The sequence below is a fragment of the Buceros rhinoceros genome, unplaced genomic scaffold (genome assembly GCF_000710305.1).
Source record: "Buceros rhinoceros silvestris isolate BGI_N320 unplaced genomic scaffold, ASM71030v1 scaffold28024, whole genome shotgun sequence".
NCBI lineage: Eukaryota > Metazoa > Chordata > Aves > Bucerotiformes > Bucerotidae > Buceros > Buceros rhinoceros.
In genome coordinates, this window is record NW_010406945.1 from 13,878 (window position 1) to 15,198 (window position 1,321).

The 1,321-nt window shown below is 48.1% G+C and overlaps 1 protein-coding gene across 1 annotated transcript in view; it reads left to right on the forward strand.

The window, feature by feature from the left end:
- Positions 1–1,321, forward strand: part of LOC104491841 (nuclear factor of activated T-cells, cytoplasmic 1-like) — a gene marked incomplete at its 3' end in the record, with an annotated part of 15,265 nt that overhangs the window by 9,371 nt on the left and 4,573 nt on the right. The window contains 1 exon segment of the mRNA XM_010134314.1: positions 629–788. Within this exon segment, the coding sequence (XP_010132616.1) occupies positions 629–788 (160 nt within the window).

Here is a 1,321-nt window from a genome sequence, read left to right on the forward strand (position 1 = left end):
AGAGCGAGCTGGATTTTCTTTGGGCTTGTGCGTCATCATGAGCAGGATTTGTAAGCAAGTTCTGACTTCAGAGCTTGCTCCCTTGCAGTGCATGAACCCAAAAGAGATCAGCTTCTTTCTGAGACTCTCTGACGTGTTTTGTGTTGGGAAGGAAGCTGGGAAATGGCTTTTTTTTTTTTTCTTCTTTTCCGCCCTCTGTAAACTGAGCAGATCTGTTGAAATCCATTAGATGCATTAACTGCAGAACTCCTCCAGAGCTGGTTTGGCATTCATTTTCACAGCAGAACTCCTCTTGCTTAAATTCTTCTATGTCTTTCTGCTTACCTTTCTCCTTTTGGGTCAGATATTAAGATATTTGTAAGCAGAGTCTTAATGTTTTTCCGTTTTGTTTACAAATGGGATAGCATCTGGGCTGTCAGATATGCTCAGCCCATAGATCTTCATAAAATAACCAGTGCCTTCTAAATTACTTATGTCATGGCATTATCCATACTGATGAAATTTTACATGTATGATGGTGAAGGATGAACTGCAAAAACACAGTCTCTAAAGTAATACTGCCGGATGCTTGTGGTTTGTGGTGGTGTACTTGATGTTAATGTTTAACACGTTTTCCTTTCCATTATAGCCCATCCCTGCCTGCCCTTGATTGGCAGCTGCCATCTCACTCAGGACCTTATGAACTGCGTATTGAAGTGCAGCCGAAATCCCACCACCGAGCTCATTACGAGACAGAAGGCAGTCGAGGGGCTGTGAAGGCATCTGCGGGGGGCCACCCTATCGTGCAGGTACCAAAACGTGTAATGAGCAGCACAGGTTGTTCATCTTGGTGCTCTGTGGTGAGCACCCTTTCTTCTCCGGAACCGACAGGTGATGGGAGATTTTTCCAGTCCTCAAAGACCGCTGCACGTGAGCATGCCGTAGTGCGTGTGTTAAACTGGATGGACCAAGCCTTTACTGAAGGCAAGCGCAGCCTCTCGCCCTTAGCACCGTGAATACAGTGCAAGTGGGTCGCCGCTCTGCCGAGTGTTCAGCTGCCAAGCAGCGACCATGCAGTCGGATTCCAGACAGGCAGCTCGTGCTGGAGTCAGCCGGGGATGCGCCTCAGTACACTTAGTCCTTCGCTTACGTTTGGGTCTGGTCGGGGCTGCGAGCACATGTTGAAGGGAAGAGCAGTAGCAGTCATGTGGAAGTGTGTTCCCGGTTTGGATGTGGCAGTGAATGCTGAGCAGAGCCAGGCTTTTTGAGTTTCTGCTCTTCAGTGCCTTAAAGCCTTCCAGCTGCTCTGGAAAGCTTCTGGGGCCTGAGTCTAGTTTCATGA